Source organism: Dermacentor albipictus, chromosome 1, assembly GCF_038994185.2.
Source record: "Dermacentor albipictus isolate Rhodes 1998 colony chromosome 1, USDA_Dalb.pri_finalv2, whole genome shotgun sequence".
Taxonomy (NCBI): Eukaryota; Metazoa; Arthropoda; class Arachnida; order Ixodida; family Ixodidae; genus Dermacentor; species Dermacentor albipictus.
The window spans coordinates 32,131,615-32,148,648 of record NC_091821.1 but is presented as its reverse complement, the minus strand read 5'-3'; the positions used below and the strand labels follow the sequence as shown (position 1 = coordinate 32,148,648).

General features: G+C 45.5%; 1 protein-coding gene across 5 annotated transcripts in view; it reads left to right on the top strand.

Annotated features, from left to right (window-relative positions):
* LOC139060757 (transmembrane protein 268) overlaps positions 1–17,034 on the top strand; it is a 109,568-nt gene that overhangs the window by 4,043 nt on the left and 88,491 nt on the right. For all 5 annotated transcript variants that reach the window (XR_011515024.1, XR_011515023.1, XM_070539879.1 and 2 more), the window contains exon 2: positions 4,644–4,877. Coding sequence is in view for 3 of the 5 variants with exons in the window: in XM_070539879.1 (XP_070395980.1) it covers positions 4,655–4,877 (223 nt within the window). In the remaining 2 variants the exon portion in view is untranslated. The remainder of the gene's footprint in view (positions 1–4,643; positions 4,878–17,034) is intronic.

The window sequence follows — 17,034 nt, the reverse complement described above, 5'->3', positions numbered from 1 at the left end:
AAAGCTGTGCAAGAGGTTGGCAACCTGTGAAGCAAATGAAAGTCACTTGGGGATGGGTTGTATTTGTCACACGGTAGTCTTTCGTCGCGTGCAAGCCGTTCACATGCAGTCTTTGTGCTTACTGATTCCACATGCCAAAACGAACGTCCTCAGGCCAGCATTGCGACGGTCTCGCTGCGGCAGGTGCCATATTGTTGCTGGGCTTCGGATTTGACATACTTTGGCCACAGTTGCTATGGTCGATTCTAAAAGACAGCAAGAAACTCAAGCTAACCATGCATAGTATGCTCAGTTTTATATTTCACTGTTTATTATAACAGTTTAAACTTGTAAATGCATATTAATTTTTTAATTCATACCCTAACATTGCTCACTTCAGAAGACTGTCATCGACATCACCAGGTCAAATGTCCTTAAATTTGGACGTGTGGCAGCTCCGCCGAAAAAAAATGTCATTCAGGAACTTAAGGCCTTAACTACTGAATGCCATTTTCTGTACCCGCGTGGCACGGGTATTAAGTTGAGAATATGTTCCTGTACAAACCACATAATTATTTGACATTTGCAACCTTCTATCTGCAGCTATGAATAGTTGCTACAAGCTGATTGCATGCATGCTAGTATGCATGCATGCTAGCTGATTGTATGCGAGTTGCGCTGTCAGCTTTATATCCCTGATTAGTGTTCTGTTGTGTTACGGTAGTAATGAATACGGCCTTGGTGCATATAGCCATGGTGGTTGCTGTGCCACAAAAATCCTCACTTACTGTTACATAGTTTTATACATAAAATATAATCATGCACACACGTACGCACACACTTTTATCTTCACATAAACCCTGGAAAAAAAGCAAAAGTACATCCTAAAAATAAAACCGCAAATGCTAAACTCAAATTATAATGTACAATACTAATGGTAAAATTTTATTGACCGCAGAGCTTTGAAATGAACAGCTTAAGTAGCTCACAGTCGAGGCACACAGCAGGCAGTTAAGCAGTATGTTGCAGTAAAGGCAAAGTGTACTTACTCTTTCCTGGATGCATGCATTGCCTGTGTGGAAATTTGGTTGTTCACAGCTTCACTTCACAGTTCACACTTCACTCGCCCTTCCTCATTTCTTCAGTTTACACGGGCACTACACTTCACTTGCACTACATCAACCTGCACATCACATAAATTCTCGCCGAGTTGGAACAGTGCGTCAATGTCAACAACAGCACCATTCACAAGGCATTGTTGTATCCTGCGAGTGCCACTTTTTGGTTGCCTAAAACATCACTACTCATAAAATCGCAACCAACGTTGTCTTGTCCTTTAATATACTGTACAGAGAAGTTATACTCTTGTAGTGCTAGGCTCCAGCACATAACTATGGCGTGGTTGTACTTTACATGGTTCGTTACTCTAGTGGCTGATGGTCAGTTTGCACAACAGAATAAGTCTGATACAAAAAAATATGAAATCATTTTACCACCCACACTAAGGCATAACATTTCTTCTCTATTGTAGCATAGTTTCTTTCACAGTCATTTAACTTCTGGCTTGCATACAGGACAGGGTGCAATATACCATCAGCTTCCTACAACAGCACAGGCTCTACACACCTTTCTGATGCATGTCTTGTAGAACAAACTTTTTGCTGAGATCTGGTGCCAACAGAACTGCAGGGGTTCAGCCATACATGTCTTCAGTCGTTCAAATGCATGTTGATGGCATTCTAACCAGGGTAATAAATTCAGAGCGTTCTTTTTCATGAGATCGGTAAGGGGACTGACTGTCTCTGCCTACTGAGGGATAAACTCTCTCTAGTAGCCTGTAAGGCCCAAGAAGGACCTCAACTGCTCCTAATTCAATGCTCTGGCCCACATTGTGTCTTCTCCACGGTGTCTGCATGGGCCGCAACTTGGCCCATGCCCAGTGTGTGACCAAGGAATGTAATTGCATGGAACCCACTTAGGCATTTGTTTGGCTTCACCGTAACATAACACCTCCTGTAACATTTCAAAGTGCTCCTGCCAAGTATCCGTCGATACTAGGAGATCATTTATATAGTGCTCCACATCGTGTAGTCCCTGAAGTACTATTTGTATTAGCTTAGTAAAAGTCTGCGAAACAGTCTCGAGTCCATATGGCATAACCCTGAATTGAAATAACCTCGCACAAATGAAAAGGCCGTTTTACAGCAAAGCTGTTAACCTCTCGTTAGTTGGCATTTTTCATGTCCATGTCTGTGGGCAAAAATGCGGGCCGATCCCGAAGGTAGTGCAATGCCGGGCCGACCCGTGGCAGAGTTGGACTAGGCTTCAAGGACTCAGCAAAGTGAATTGAAAAGGCATACATTCTTTGGAATTAGGTACACGACATACAGAACAGCATTTGTTTCACTAAAGAACAAGTACAAAACAAGCATCTGAACCATATAATTGATGATAAGGCCTCCTGATAACAATGTGAAGCATGTAGTGCTCTCCACGTACGTTTCCTGGTAAAGATTATTATTGCACAAGCTGCTGCAGCTATGGCAGCTTGCAACGTGGAGAATGAAGTCACTAACCTTTCATATATAAAAGAACCAGCCTAGCAGCTGATTTCATTGTAGTTGCAGCAGCGTGAATACGAAGAGCAGCAAAAGGAAAAAGAAACTGCAATATGACCAGTAGCGGCATGCTGTCAAAATTACCTTTACTTCCATTACTACCATTACTCTAACACAATAAAGCATTGCACATCCCCCTCAGCTGTTGTAGTAGTGGGTTTCAACAGATTTGCTGGACATCCACTTTCGCAGGGCCGGGATGGTCAGTCAATTTTTTCTTTTGACGCCTTGTCAAGGAGTATTTGCCAGTACCTTTTAGTCTAGTCCAGCTTAGAAAAATACTTTCTCCTCACAACCTCTGCAAATACCGCATCTACTCCTGGTATTGGCTTTGAGTCATCCGGCGAAAATCGACATGTGCTCCATTAGACCCATCAAACAAAACCTCTTTACCACCACCAGAGGCGAATTTTATGCCAACGTGGAATGCTTGATCAATCCCAATTCTAACATCTTCCCAATTTCGTTATCTATGTCTATTTGCACTGCCAATGGCAGAGGATACTGCTTCACGTTGACTGGCTTGTCGTTTATCGAATGCTACACTTCAGCACTGCCGTCTTGCCTGGGAGATCCAAGAATATCTCATCGAATTTTTTTAGCACTGTCCTCACTTCTTTTCTTTCCACCTCGTTTAAAGCCGGGTTTATCACCACCTTCTCTCAACTCATTGTTTTATTGCTGCTGTACATTGGTATTTCTGCTTTGTATGGGCTTTCAGCCTCCGACTCTGTGATGACCATTCCCACGACCTCCTCTGCATGCTCTTGGTGTCTCACTTTGCGTCTTTTCAGCATGTTGATGTGAAATACTTTTCTCTTTTCTCCGATTTCTAATTCATAGTCTAAATCGCTTGCTCTCTTCACATCGAATGGCCCTTTCCAACTCATTGTGAGCTTGTTGGTGTCATTTGAAAACAGGCCCGGTGCCTTTTCTCCAACCTGAAGAACTCTCTTTTGGCTTTTTTTGTGATATTTCTTGTATGATGCCTGGGCTTCGGTGTAACATTCAGTGAGACTCGCTCGGGCAATGCAACATGTTTCTTCCAGCTTATCTCTCAATTTCAATAGATAGACATACGAGGACTTTTGCTCTTCTTTCAATTCTGGGTTGGCCCAATTTCCCGCAAAACCATTAATGGTGCTCTCACCGCTCTTCCATGTATCAGCTCTATCGGCAAAAATCCAGTGCTAGCCTGCAGGGCTTCTCTATATGGAGTTAAAATGAAGTTACGTTGTAACACTTTTTTCACATGGAATGCGTCCTCTCTAACTAAGTTCTGTGTTCACACTACCGCATTTTATCAATGTCTGCGGGGTGGTTGTTTACACACTAGGGTCGTGGTGCTTGCAGTACCGGTATGTCCGTCACAGATGTCGTAGCAACCCAGTCTGTAGTCTGTTGCTGATGTTCGGTGTCAACGTTGCCCCGACTGAGGTGGCAAAGGCACTGTCGCTTGGTGGCTGTTGTGCCCTGGCAGAGCGGGACTTGTGCTGGGTGGTGCTCCTGGCGCGCACTGGCCCAGCTTAGGTCAATAGACAGGGCGGGGACTGGCTACATCCAGCCTTCGCGCATAATTCAGCTGGCACTCACCTGCTTGCCAAGCCTGGTACTTGGGCGGAACATAGTTGGATTACCAAGGTACTGGGGCAGGATCCAGAGTAGCATTCTTCGGCTGTCTTCTTCCAGAACGCTGCGCCCCTGCTGCCACGTCCATCCATGCATCTTCCCTTCGCTTCTTCCTATTTCCAATGTCTTCTTTCTTGTCTGCCTTTGTTCCTATCATCTCTTTCTCTTCCTCTTTCTTGACTTGTCACTCCGGGCAACATTCAATTCAGTCTGTGGGTGTGCATTATTTTATGTTGCTTTTATCTAGGCTACCACTGCTTTTTGCAACCATTTGAGAAGTCTTATGGCTTTTGCATTGTACTTATTGTTTGTATTCTTTGTTTTTTGATGAATGGTTGGAGAATCAATTCTTTTGGTTCTAAGCTATAACATTTTTGATGAAATTGGTTTCTGAGTTCTTGCTATCTTATCTTTCAGAAGGACCTGTTATGTCTGAAAACACAGATTTGAAGTCTGAGATAACGCCTGAGGGTGATGCTCAGGCGGCACCGCATGCACCTGCAAGAGAGTCCTCGCAGCCAAGTGATGCCCCCAAGAGCTCCTGGGTCAAGTTTGATGATGATGGCTCTGCGGCAGCCACAATTGAACCTTCACAGACTCAGACAGTCGAGCCCCCATTGCCTGTTAAAATGGATGCTCTGCTCAAGAAAGGTATGTGATTATTCTGGAACATTTTATTAATGAAGTACAGTAAAAGCTTGTTCATTCGGATCTTACGGGACCGGAAAAAATGTCAGAATTATCCGAATTAATGAATGAACAGGAAAAACGATAATAAAATCAAGTTGGAGCAGCATACCTTTATTTACTGAAGTATGTATTTTGCAATAGTTGTCTGCTTTTTTGCGCGGATTCCAGCTGACATCACAATTCCAAGTGGCCAACAGTCCGCAAACTGTCGGAAGTGCTCAGGCAAACGTCCTCCAATATCAAAAGCGCCTCCGTGACCTCTCGTGAGGCGCGATGAGGTTGTGGCTGCACCTCCTCGCATCACTCTTCATCTGAATCATGGTCTTCCCGGGTGCCCATGACATCATTACTAATTTCTTCATCAGTCAGGAGACCAGTCATTGCGACACAATTATCAATTGCGATGTAGTCGCAATTGATAATTGCGACTACATCTGTGGGAAGGACAGCATCGAAGGTCGGGCAGTCATCAATGGTGGACTCGGCCGACACCTCGTCGGCTACTGCCGCATGCTCGGGCCTCACAATATGGCTGTGCCGAAAACAGTTGGCGATGACTTGTGGTGGTATATTTTTCCACAAGTGGGCGATGCTGTGCACTGGGCCGAGTAAGTCCACTTCATACAGCTTTCCAACTTCTGAGCATAAGATCATTCGCTGTAGCAGGTGCTTTCGGTACTTCTACTTCACGTAGTGAATGATACCCTGGTCCATCGGCTGAAGGCCACATGTAGTGTTGGGCAGCAAAAAAACTACCTTGACACTCTTCAGTTCAACTGTACAGTTATGTGCACTGTAGTTGTCAACAGCCATAATTATCTTGCGGTCCTTAGACGTGAAGTGCCAGTCTAACTGCTGCAGCCAGCCTCTAAAAATGTCCGAGGTCATCCTAGCCTTCCTGTTCGCTCTGTACTCGACAGGAAGGCTTTTGATGTTTTTAAGACAATGTGGCTTATGTGTCTTCCCGATGACAAGTGGCAAGTGCTCCGTGCCAGTCACATTGGCAGCAAGAAGCGCAGTTATCCTTTGCTTGCATTTCTTGCCACCAATGCACGGGTCCCCTTTTAAAGTCACAGTCTTGCCGGGCAGAGCTCTGAAAAATAGAGCAATTTCGTCTGCATTGAACACGTCACTTGGTTCATATGCAGCGATGTGCTCAAGCAGCTCACATTTTTCCACTGGGTGGTCACGCTTTCGTCAACGCAGGCCTTTTCACCGCACACACTTCTGAAGACGAGTTCGTGTCTATCCAACCACCCTTCTGAAGCTCTAAACGATTCAGTGTTCATCATTGCAGCGTACCTCTCGCCATGTGCATTATGAGAGGTCCGCTCAAAGGCAGATGCGCGTTGCGACGGTCAGTAACCCACTGGAGCAAAGCTTCTGCGAGCTGGGGATGAGCTGCGGTTCGCAACCTCTTTCTTGATGCATGAAACTTCTTGCTTTCGAAGGTTTTAAGAATCTGTTGTTCATTTTTCACAAACGTTCCCAACCTGCTCCGCTTCACGTTGTACTTGGTCATAGCGTGCTGTCGCGATTCGCCATTCTTCAAAGCCTACAAAATTTCCACCTTTTTTCGCCAAGTTCTTGGCTGCATACTTCTGCCGCTTTGCTGGCATTGCCATCGTTGCCAGCACGATCGTGGTGGCATGCAAAACATGGTCACAACAAAAAAAAGAAACTCCGCAAGAAGAGATGATGCCGACTCGACAACACAAGGGAAAATGGCGTCAAAGGCACAGTGGAGTGAAGAAAGAAGACACCGACGTTCGGTGACGCTGCGATCGCCCCCACTAATGGATGGTGATGGCGATGCCTCTCAGGTTTTGGCTTCACTCCAGTGGTGCCAGCGCTGCTTTACCACACTTTCGTGTCGCGGCAGCTGTCAGTATTTTAACGCGATAGCGTTAAGGAGCTCGTGTCGCAGAAAATCCGGTGTCGTCGGCGTCGGGTGTCGGCGTTTGCGGCGTTGACCGTGAGCGATGAATCACGGCAGGCGCTTCATAAATAAAAAGCAACTTCCAAGATTGGCCCGGTGGGAATCGAACCAGGGTCTCCGGAGTGTGAGACGGAGACGCTACCACTCAGCCACGAGTTCGATGCTTCCAAGCGGTGCAAACGCGCCTCTAGTGAATGCGGTGTTGCCTTCGAAACGAGCCGTGGCAAGTTATACTGCGGTGTATATCGGTAATTATGAACATGTAACGTACAGAAGTCACAATTACACGAGTTGCGAAGTGCGTTTCCGCTGCATTTCTTCTGCGCTTTCCGCACACGCAGAGCCATCTTGCGGCAAACACAGAAGACCCCCTCCTCTCAATGTACGGCGCTGCCCCGACAGGAGGCGCGCCGCGCGCGCATTGGGACCGCTGCCAGGCGCGTCGCGGGACTCCCTCTCCCCTGACGACGCTTCGCCGTGCTCCCGGTTTAGATTACTATCTATCTCTCTGCCCGTGCCGATCACGACGTTTGGCTGGCGTAGATCGTTTCCCCTCCAAGACACCGAGTTCTTTGGTTCGTTCCGTTCGCTCAGGCGCACGTTTCGTTGCCGCGCCGAACGCTGCGTTGCTCGACGCTCACCGCGTGATAGGTGGGCGCTAAGTCCGATGCGGGGCGCATCGTAAGTGATCGCTGTGCCGTAGCGCATTGTCTTATACCCCTTGGCGGGTCGACGGGAACACTGTCGCGTCCCACTCTTGAAGGCGAAGCTTAAGCGTCCTCCAATTTTTTCCTAATTAAACGGTGCGGGGCCGAATTCTGACGAATTAACGAAGGTTTGATCCCATAGACTAACATGCATTTTGGCCAGGACCAATAGAGCTGTCCGAATTATCCGAATTTCCTCATTAACATGTGTCGAATTAACGAGCTTTTGCTGTACACTGTTCTTCATCAGAAATTATTTCTGTGGTGGGCTTTTTGTGCCTTTGATATATATTTGTGCATGCAACTACAGGGGAGATATTTTAATTGCAAGTTAAAAAATCTTGCTTCTGTGCCTGCCAAAGTTGCACTCGTTTGAAGCTAAATTTTAGTGTGCATTGTCACTATTGTTCTAAGTTATCAGTGTTGCCAACACTTATACCAGTGGATCTCGTATATCTGAAAGCTCTGTTCAAGTTTTTTTACCTTCCCCTGTGAAATTGCTGCGGGCATGGATACATTGGATGATAAGCTTTCGATTGTGCCACAATATAGCTCCTTTAAAAATAAGTAGACTATCCTTTTAAATTCATATTTGTTTTTAAAGGGACACTAAAGTGAAAAGTGATTTCTTCTTCATCAGTAAATCACCGTTCTACAACACCAAAAACACCACTCTTACAACGATAAGACGTTTGGTAAGCCAGAAAAAGCGCAAGAACGAAATGCGGGTGGCGACGCCTACTTGAGTTCCCGCACCTGGGGGCTGTGACGTCTTGGATTTTGATGGCATCTTCTAGGGCCTACTAATTATATATAGCGGTACAGATTGACTACATTGTGTTCTAAAGGAACCAAATATTAAACATGCCAAGTTTCGGGAACCTTTATTCAGCCAACGCGGCCCAAATGCGAAAACAAACTTTGGAATCCCTGACGTCACGCTGACGTACCGGCACTGGCGTTTAGGCGCGAAATTCAAATACTGATACTTGGACCTTCATTTTCTCATCTAATATTCAAACTATTTTCTTGAAATGACTGCCTGCAGGTTTCTCAAACAATGCTTTATTAGTCTAAACTGATTTATTGTTTCCCTTTAGTGTCCCTTTAAAGAAGTGTGTTGAAAAAGTGGCCATTTGTAACTCCTGCTATTTGTAACTCCAAATTTACTACATTTGTAACTCCTGCTAGTATTGTAACAATACCGCTAATGTAATAACTCCCAATCGTGAGCATGGTACTGACGGTATTTATTACAGTGGGTGCAACTAGAGCTGTGTGATGCCTTTAGCTTGTCTCAGCTATGTTGCATAGCTTGGCTAGCTAGCATTGGCCAGTATAGAGATTGATGAGGAGCTGTTTGCGTCTGAATCAAGGGTCGCATTTTTTTGCTTGAGTCACAATTGACGCAAGGTGTAGCTATGAAATTGGTACATGCAGAGGTGGTCCAACTGCACCACCAGGGGTGTAGCCAGGGTGGGGGGCTTATGGGGCTTCAGCCCCCCCCCCCTCCCCACCGAAATTTTTTCGTGCTGTCCATGCACCGCCGACCAAAACAACCCCCGGCACTGGAAATCATGCTGAATTTTGTCTATAATGTCCTTTTCACACTTGAAAAGATGTATCAGCACGAACATTGCGAAATCAGGCTGGATTTCGCAGCAACGCCCATGCACCGGGAGTCGCATCGTAACGCTAGGAGCCCCATCCGAGCACGAAGTTTCAAGGGCGTTTCGATGGCGGGTGGGCTCGTCGTGGCACCTCGCGAAGGCCGCAGAATCTATGAAGCACATGGATTTCAATTCTGAAACTTTATGGGTATAAAGCTCTCGTAAACTTTTGATGCGAAAAGTGCACTGACACTTCCAAAGTCGTGCTTTAGATTTCCTACTCTAGAACTTTGTGGGTTTAATGTTGTTACAAACATTTGATGCCAAAGGTGCATTTACTTTTCTAAAGTCGTACATCGGATCATACAATGCAACAAGCCAAATCAACACACTGTCAGACAAGTTGACAAAGCACGCAGCGAGGTCCGATGAGATGAAGCATTGTGGTGGTTCATTTGTGCCGTTATGTCACAGAAAAGAATATCAACATTTTTTTTTCACCTGCGCCAAAGCATCCATGTGAAGACGCTACAGCCACCAAAGGTAACTACGCTCTTATTTATTTTTCTACTTTTGCTTTTATTCGCAAGGACACATTCAGCCTCTTTGTTCTCGCTACCCGCAGGCTGCCAAAACCAGCCAGAGCGAATGCGTTTCTCTTGTGTTGCCCTGACCACCACGTGGTGCACTTCGATGCGCGTTCGTTTTTCTCTGGCCGAGTGGATTTTCGCCTAGCATAGTTTTGGATGCTTTCTGGCTAGCAGACGAGAAAAAGAAACAATGCATCATCACTCGCCGCCATCACTGCGGGGACTCGACGGATTGCAACACGTTCGCTTGAGCGCAACCTCTCAGGAAAATTTTTTCTCACCAGTGTAGAATGCCGAGCAGTATGCCTATGGTTCTCTGTGGACCAAGCGTCACACGTTTTCTTCAATATTCCTTTGGTAACCACATTAGGTGCCAAAAGTAGGCATTCGATTATGGCCAACATGCTTTCCTTGCGTTCTTGTTTTTTTTCGTGCTTCCGCCCCACAAAAGAAAAAGAACATTGCTGCGGCGCAGCAAATTGTCGCGTGGTGAAAGTTCAAATTTGTTACTTCTTCTTTTACAGAAAGTAATGGGCCACGGGATGCTTCAGTTGCCGGATGCTCTTACTATATTATTGCGATAGCAATTATATGGACACTCCAGGCGCATTCCTGCCATTGTCGTCGCCCTCATGTTCCATGTAAAGGCCACAGGCGATAACATCGTGACTGCGCGCAGCATGCTGTGTGTGCGAGTGAAAGCATAAGGGGGTGGGGGTGGCATGGGTGAGTTGACGATGGTGGCGCAGTCTTCTGTGCGCAGAGGGGAAAAGCGGGGAGGAAGTGCGCCGCCTCTTGTTGAGCACAATACATCAGGGTGTGTGGAGGGAGGGGAGGGAGGGGAGGGCTGTGATCTCTGAATCTGTTGTTGCGTAAGATGTTTATTTGCCTTGTTTGACGCAATATATGCAGTGACTTTTTCTTACATAAGTAGATTTACGTATATTTCAATATCTTGCTGCAAGGTTTTGATTATTCCTGCAGTGAACTTTGTTTTTAGTAACACTTTTTTTTCCCTTTATCAAGCGGTATCTTCTCATTTGTATATTCCATTGTACCTCTGTATTTCTAATGCACGAGGGCGAGTCAAATGAAAGTGAGCCAACCCACTACGCGCAATAATGGTTCAGTTCATTATCTGCGAGGCATGTGCGTGGCACAGAGTCATCTTTCATTTACAAAAGTGACACGCAGTTGTGAGGATAAAGGTTCTTTAATGCTCTCGTACACTGGTTGAACTTGGTTACATGGCATAATGGACACTCCAAAAGTTTAACAGTGTGGTGTCGTGAGGTTTTTGACAGCTTAAGATGTTTCCCAAAAAGAAATTAGTCGCCATATGGCTGTCGTGTACGTTGAACGTTGCATTTCATTGGCCTATGTGAAATGTTGGAGAAAACGGTTCAAAGGGCGTGAATGTTGCAAAGATGATCCAAGACTGGGCCAAAGCCACCGTGCAATCACCCCAACACAATTGCAAAACCTCATTAGACAAGAACGGAGGATAAGCGTCTATGAATTGGCAGGGCGTGTGAACATCAGTCATGGTTCGAGTCACACCATAATTCGTGAACACCTCGGTTATCGGCTCTTATGTGCTCAATGGATGCCTAAGATTTTGAACCACCACCAGAAGACGGAGAGGTTCGGGGCTTCCTTGACTCATCTAATCCGGTATCACAATGAGGGTGACGACTTTTTGTCTGTAATTGTGACCAGGGACAAATCATTGTGCCACTACTACAAGCCTGAAACACGACGGCAAAGCTTACAGTGGAAATATCTGAATTCACCACCCCCAAGGAAAGCAAAGGACGTCATTTCCGCTGGAAAGGTGTTGTTGACTTTCTTTTTTCGCTTGTCAGTGGCCATGATTGATCGAATTTGCTAGACCTGGTGAGACTATCAAGCGTTTCTGATATTGTAAAACGTCGGATTGGCTGCATGTCCCAATCAAGAACAAACAACGTGGAAAATTGACGAATAGGGTCATCTTACTCCACGACAATGCCTGTCTTTACGTCGCTTATGTGGTTAACTCAAAACTGGCAAAGTTCAAGTGGGAAACGCTGCAACATCTGCCATACAGTCCAGACCTGTCGCCTTCCGGCTTCCACATTTTGGTGCATTAAAAAAAAAACACCTCAAGGAAACCAGATTCGTGTCGGACGATGACGTGAAGGAGTCAGTTACAGACTTTTTGAAGCAGCAACCCAAGGAGTTTTATCAGACGAAAATCACACGACTCGTTAGTCAGCGAGACAAATGTCTAAATGCTCATGGATACTACTCCTAAATAAAGTACGCTGTTAGTAATATATTCGCGTTGGCTCACTTTCATTTCACTCGCTCTCGCATATTTTGCAGAACTCCTGCTTTTTATATGTGCTCTATGTTGCGACTATAATTTTGGTGCAATTGCTCACAATACATGACTGATGACAGCTGCTCCTGTGCAATACATTCTAACAAAGGACAGTGTCATTGAGATTTTTCCCTGGTCATTGCATATATACAAAAATGTAAACAAAGCTCTTGAATGACAGAGAGAGAGAGAGAGAGATGCAAATGAGAGGAAGGCAGGGAGGTTAACAAGGTTTCATTAAAATATTTGTCCTAAACTAGTTCATTTCATGGCCTTTACATTTTTCATATCAACGGCATGCACTGCTTTGCTGGTTTCAAACTGATATAGTTCTAAAGTTCGTGTGATGTTTTGTTTACATATTAAATATACATAAAACATGGAAGCATTGGTATAAATTATTTCGAGCACACTTTCTGGGACATACAAGTGTATTCTTGTGTGAAAAAATACATATTGTATTTGTCTTGACGGCACATAGCGTTCAAAAATTCGTTTGCAGCATCTTTGGCAATGCAGTCATTATTAATGTATTTGATCCCTCGACAAATTCTACAAGGAGGAGGCCTAGCCGCAACGGGAGCACACCCCCCCCCCCCCCCCGAACGAAATTTCTGGCTACGTCACTGTGCACACTTGTGCTATTTTGTTACAAAAATCGACTTGCGTGCTCCAAGGCTGTGCGCCCACTCAAGTGCCATTGGCGCCAGCTGCGCAAAAGTGCGGTATTTTCGTGTTTTCATGGCAATGCAATGTTTTCAGTAGGGTTATGCAGCTAAGTCAACGACCGATTTTTCGGACATGCCCAATAATTCAGGCTCCTTCATGGCAGCGCCGTGGTAGCCCATGTACAAGACCATCTGGTATTTAGGACGCAAAAACCCCTCAGCGTCGGATTTTCCAGAATTTTTGCCATGACCGTAGGTCCGAAACGGCAATAATCGAAGCCACCGCCGCCGCCATTTTGATTATCGCGCTGCCTCGGAACAGGCGCCCTCGCACGCAGATCCGCTGGCAGCCAAAGCAACCACCACAGCAAAACTAGTCCTAGCTATTCTGACGTTCGCTACCAAGCTTCTTGCTCTTCGGTGCCGTGTTTTTCATTAAAATAATTCGCCTCTGTTAACAATGCCGCCTACCTCGCCTTGGTAGTAATCCTCACCAATCCCCAATGGCTTCGAAGCTCGGAAAGCACGACGCGTTGCATAGTGCCGGTTTCCAGAAAGTCAGCTTTGCCTCAATACAGCAATGGTACGCAGTGAAGCATATGTGAAGTATTGCGGTGAAGTGTACCAATAGTGGGCAGATGCAATTTTCACAGGACACAGTATGTATTCCTTAATTATACACGCGTGCACCCGCCCCTCTCCTGTCACAGTGCGAGCACAGACATGCCTAGTAAGTTTACTGGCAGGCCTTCAGTGCTATTTCGGACGTGCCTGTGGCTATTTGAGCCCTGGGGGGCAGTAAAAGGCATGCATTCGTCTTTTCGGACGTTTTCGTGGCCCCTTGGCAGTCCAAAAAAGCGGACGTTCACTGTACTCAACTATATGAATCGATTTGTGAACATTCAAATAATGCAGTTTGCAAATTGATTATCTGCTACTATATGTGTATATTTGGTGAAATACTTGGCTGAGGTCGATGCATTGCATGCAGCCTTACCACGGTGCTCGATTAGTTTCAGGACAAAAGAAAATTTAATTCTGGAGTTTTTACGTGACAAAACCACGATCTGGTTATGAGGCAAGTTTGTCTTGGTACAAAGGTCGTCAGGGTCATCAACTCCAATCGAAACAATTTCTATACCCAACACCTTCAAAGAGAACGGCGACGACAGCATTGCTTATGTGTGAAGATATAGGACCAATTAGCCATTGGAAGGCATGCAGTTCGTATCACCTGTGCGTGCATGTTCATGCATGCCGATTCCCGCATTTGCACATGCAGTTTGGAATTTTCTGTCAATCTGTGAACTTCTATGCGCGGTTGCAGTAGTTGCTGGCTTTTTACAGTTGTCAGAAGCATGTATGCATAATCTCAGAACCGATCGCTTGTTAGCCACTGATACGAACATATTAGCGGCAAGCTTTCTGCGATGGCTTGTGAAAAGTTTGCCGGTCACGTTGGCCGACAGCCAATTTTCGCATGTCACACTGCCTTGGCTGTTTGGCCACATCATTAGTGCTTCGAAAGGTTGGTTGGGTATCAGCGACAAAAGTTATGGTTTTATGCCGATTCAACTCGTATCTATACGCAGAGGCCACACAACACACGCGAAGCCGACAAACCACCTTACAAGGAAAACTAGTGTACGGGATGGTACAAACGTTGTTCCCCAATGCCATCACCATCTTTGCGACACACCGTTCAGAGGCATCTGATCTTTCCGCCATTCATTGACACATAGTATCTTGTCGAGCTTCTAGCATTGTTATTGGGCGCAATACCAATTGTCTGCTGTGGTAAAGAATGTCTGTCTGTATGTCTGTCTGTCCGTCCATCCGTCCTTGCGCCCAGGCGCATGTCTTTGTTCTCTTTAGCCTACAGAATTTTGTTTAAGCATTTACAAAATTAAGTTCCTTGTATACTCGTATAAAAATGTCTGAAACATACCATGCATGTATACTGTTCGTTGGAAGGCAAGCTTAATTGGTTGCAGTTGGCTTTGCGTCTTGCTTCATTGTTGAGCAGCACTTACTGATTGCACAGTAATAACAAGCTTTACCAAATGGTTATAGATTACTGCTGTACTGCTCCAAGTACTGGTGTGTGTGGCTGCTCCTAAACTGCTCCTGAACGACATGTTTCCTGCTCCTAAAATTGCTCCACATCCTTAACTGGCCAGACCACCACTGTACATGGGTCATTCCTTGTAAAAATGCTGTCCCAAATGAGCATAAATGTTGCCTTCTGAGACCCCTGTCTCTGCAGACTTAGGCTATTGTGCATGTGCCTTCATACCACATTTCATGGGTTGCTGTTACATAGCTTCAAACTCACCTCCCTCACTCTAAAAACAGTTACACCCTTTGGTGTTTATATTTGCCACACAACAATAATTGTCATCTGTCTTTCCTGCATTGCCTTCCTTTAACGCTGCGATCCTGGTACTTCCAAGTCATGAATGGCATGTGCACTATCAGCATGACAGAGCATTCTCAACAGGAAAGTAACAAGCGTAGTGTTTTCAAGAAAGAAAGCACAAACAAGACAAATGACGATTGTTATGTGGCAAATATACACCCCAAAGGGTGCCAACTGTTTTTAGAGGGCTATGGCCAGATTTGTGACACCATCTAGGGTATGGATACAGTAATGAAAGAGGCTTAGGCCTCTTTCAGAGCTGTTCACAAAGCTGCTAACTTGGGCATCACTTCAGAGAATTGATGCTCCTGCTTGTTTATGCTTCCATTTTTAAGAAAGTATCACACGTACAAATATTGACATAATAGCACTTTGTATAAAAATGAAAATTTATTGCAGTAAATTTCAGTTCAGTCACTTTGTGTATTTGGGCAGGCATCAGCCAAATATAAATACTTCTGGCACAAATGCTTGTGGCATGCAGTAGTTCACATGAACACCCATGGCATTGTCACGGGCACCATACATTAGCAACATTTCAGCATTTAAAAAATGATTGAGCTCTGGAATGTGTTAGTGGTCTTGTAGTGATCAATACAACGCAGTCTACAAGATACACAAACAATTTAAGTTCACTTGAGTGAGCTTGTAATAGCTTTCATTAACCCTTGAAGTGCTGTGGATGATTCTTGTACTGGAGCGCAATATCGTGCCTGGAAGTCAACCAGTGCGCATGTGCAACACGCCCCCTACTTATCGCAGCGCTCCTTATATACCCGGCTGCGTTTCGGAATAAAGTGCTTTTTGTTACCTGCTACTCGTCTGGCTTACATGGTGTCAGAAGTGGGCACGGCAGTTAGTTCCTGCCCATGCGGCAAGTTTTGCCATAGGATGCCAGCTTAACAGCAGTATTGATTCCCATGAACGAGACAAGGGCTCATCCGGAACGAGAACCACAAGCCACAACGATGACTTCGACTCTGCTACCACCGCCCAAGCCGCTCGACGTTACTGGCGACATTTTCCACAACTGGAACATCTGGAAAAGTGAGTTCGAACTTTTTGCAACAGCGACAAGGCTGAGTCTACAGCCCCAGGATGTTCAGACCGCTACATTTTTAATGACTATCGGTGAAGATGCAAGGCGTGTTTTCCGCACCTTCAAGTTTGAAAACGAGGAGCAGAAGGATGATCGGAAAGTATTAATGCAGAAGTTCGAAGAACATTACAGACCAGTTACAAATCTCACCTACAACGAGTTTCGGTTTGGTTCCAGGAACCAGCGCGAGGGCGAGTCATTTAACGAATGGCTCACAGAACTGAAGACTCTAGCTGCGCACTGTGAATTTGGCGAGATTGAAGATAGACTTCTACGCAGTAGAATAATCCTTGGAATAAGAGACGAAGAACTGCAGCAGAGACTGATTTCTGAAAATCTGAACTACGCAAGAACGGTTGAGATCTGCCGTGCTAAAGAACAGAGCAAAGAACAGGTTGCTGAAATCCGAGGCAGCTAGGGCGGCAGCACTTCTTTTGAATCGGAAATCAACATTGGCGCTGTAAAAGCAAAGACGGCCACCTGCCCGAAATGTGGCTTACAACATCAGAAAGCGGCAAGATGCCCAGCAATAGGGAGGTATTGCAAAAATTGTAATGGCCGAAACCATTTTGCTAGTGTATGCCGCACACGAGGCTCGAAAACACGGCCAGAAAGATGGCACGTGCGACAGGTGGAAATGACTGGTGACGAAGATGGGGCTGACGACGAGACATACTTCCTTCAAGCGCTGGAAGTTCAAGCGGTCACGAGTGACGAGCAC